Raw genomic sequence first — 1,350 nt, 5'->3', positions numbered from 1 at the left:
GGGTGGCCTTGAGCTGGTGAGACGCCTTGAGTTGTCTCACCGGGGAGCTCCGAGGGGAGAGATCAAGTTCAGTGAGGGGAGGAAGGGCCACGGGGAGGGCCTTTTCAATACTACCATGGGCGAACCGAGAATGGGATCCAGGCATGTTCATGAGTGTTTTGCCCTGATGGGGAGGGAGATGGGTCAGCTAGTGACCCTCCCACGTGAATCCCACTCTGCATAATGTTACAGTCTTCTGGCCGGGGACAGCAGAGGTAAGAGGACACTGGAGCCCACCCACCCCCAGCTCAACAGCCAACGTGCATTAGGTCGACTCCTCCCCATCTGGCCATCGATGGAAAACTGTTTCCCCTCCGGTGGCTTTTCCTCCTGCCGTCCTGGAGCTTCTGTGTTACCTGTCCTTGCGTTCAGGCATCCAAACTCGCTGTCACATTACTGGGGAAACGGTGACCGCCCTGCAAAGGTGAATCTAAGGGGCAGGGTGGAGAGCACCGTTCAGCCCTTTGCAAAGGTGCTCTTGGGCTGTGAACGTGCAGAGTCTACCATCAGGCCCCTGCAGATGACAGATCCCCCAGGGTGCCCACTCTTGGGGCCAGTTCTCACCTTTACTCCCCCACCCTCCTACACTGGGGGTGTCTGGTTTGCATCTGTAAGCTGGGGGAACACCAGGACCCTGTTTCAAGGCCTCCGACTGCTGGTGGGACCTACCCACTGGGCAGCGTTCTCCCCGTCCTCTGGGCCCTGCCCGCCCTCCTGGCAGGAGCGTGGCGTGGGGCTCTCAGCCGACATCAGGGACGTCCGCTCGTTGCACGCTTCTTCCTCGCTGTCGGAGGCCATGAACGTGAGCATGGCCCTGCCTCGGGAAGCACCTGGAAAAAGGAGAGCAAGGACCTTGTTCCACCTTCCTGCAAGGAAAGGGCAGCGAAAGGCTGAGGGGGCGGCTGGAGGTGGCCTGTAGACAAGGATACAGGTCTCGGCAAGAGTCCCTGAGACCTGCCACCAAGGCTGCAGCAGCCTCGCACAAGACTGGCCTGGAGCGACTTGTGACACAGGGAGCAAAACGCCCAGCCAGGAAAGTAAGGGCCACTCTGAACTGTCAATGTGCTCATTCATTCAATCAACAAACATCTGCTGAGCACCTGCTTTGCACCAGTGATGGTGCCAGGCTCTGGGGATATACAGGTTGAGTACAGAACACCCTTGTCCTACAAAAACAAAACAGGACACTATCCAGTGTGACACATAATCCAGGCGTTCAGCAAGAGGTTCAGAAGCATAAAGAACCAAGCTCAGGGCCGGCCCGGTGGCGCACTGGAGAGTGCGCCGCTTGGGAGCACGGCGGCGCTCCCG

The 1,350-nt window shown here is 58.7% G+C and overlaps 1 protein-coding gene across 1 annotated transcript in view; it reads right to left on the bottom strand.

Moving 5' to 3' along the window:
- LOC103610812 (presenilin-2-like) overlaps positions 1–1,350 on the bottom strand; it is a gene marked incomplete at its 3' end in the record, with an annotated part of 4,998 nt that overhangs the window by 1,743 nt on the left and 1,905 nt on the right. The window contains exon 2 of the mRNA XM_008594899.1: positions 709–905. Coding sequence (XP_008593121.1) covers positions 709–905 — 197 coding nt within the window. The remainder of the gene's footprint in view (positions 1–708; positions 906–1,350) is intronic.

The sequence above is a fragment of the Galeopterus variegatus genome, unplaced genomic scaffold (genome assembly GCF_000696425.1).
Source record: "Galeopterus variegatus unplaced genomic scaffold, G_variegatus-3.0.2 Scaffold11830, whole genome shotgun sequence".
In the NCBI taxonomy this organism is placed as follows: Eukaryota; Metazoa; Chordata; class Mammalia; order Dermoptera; family Cynocephalidae; genus Galeopterus; species Galeopterus variegatus.
This window is presented reverse-complemented; position numbering and strand designations above follow the sequence as displayed.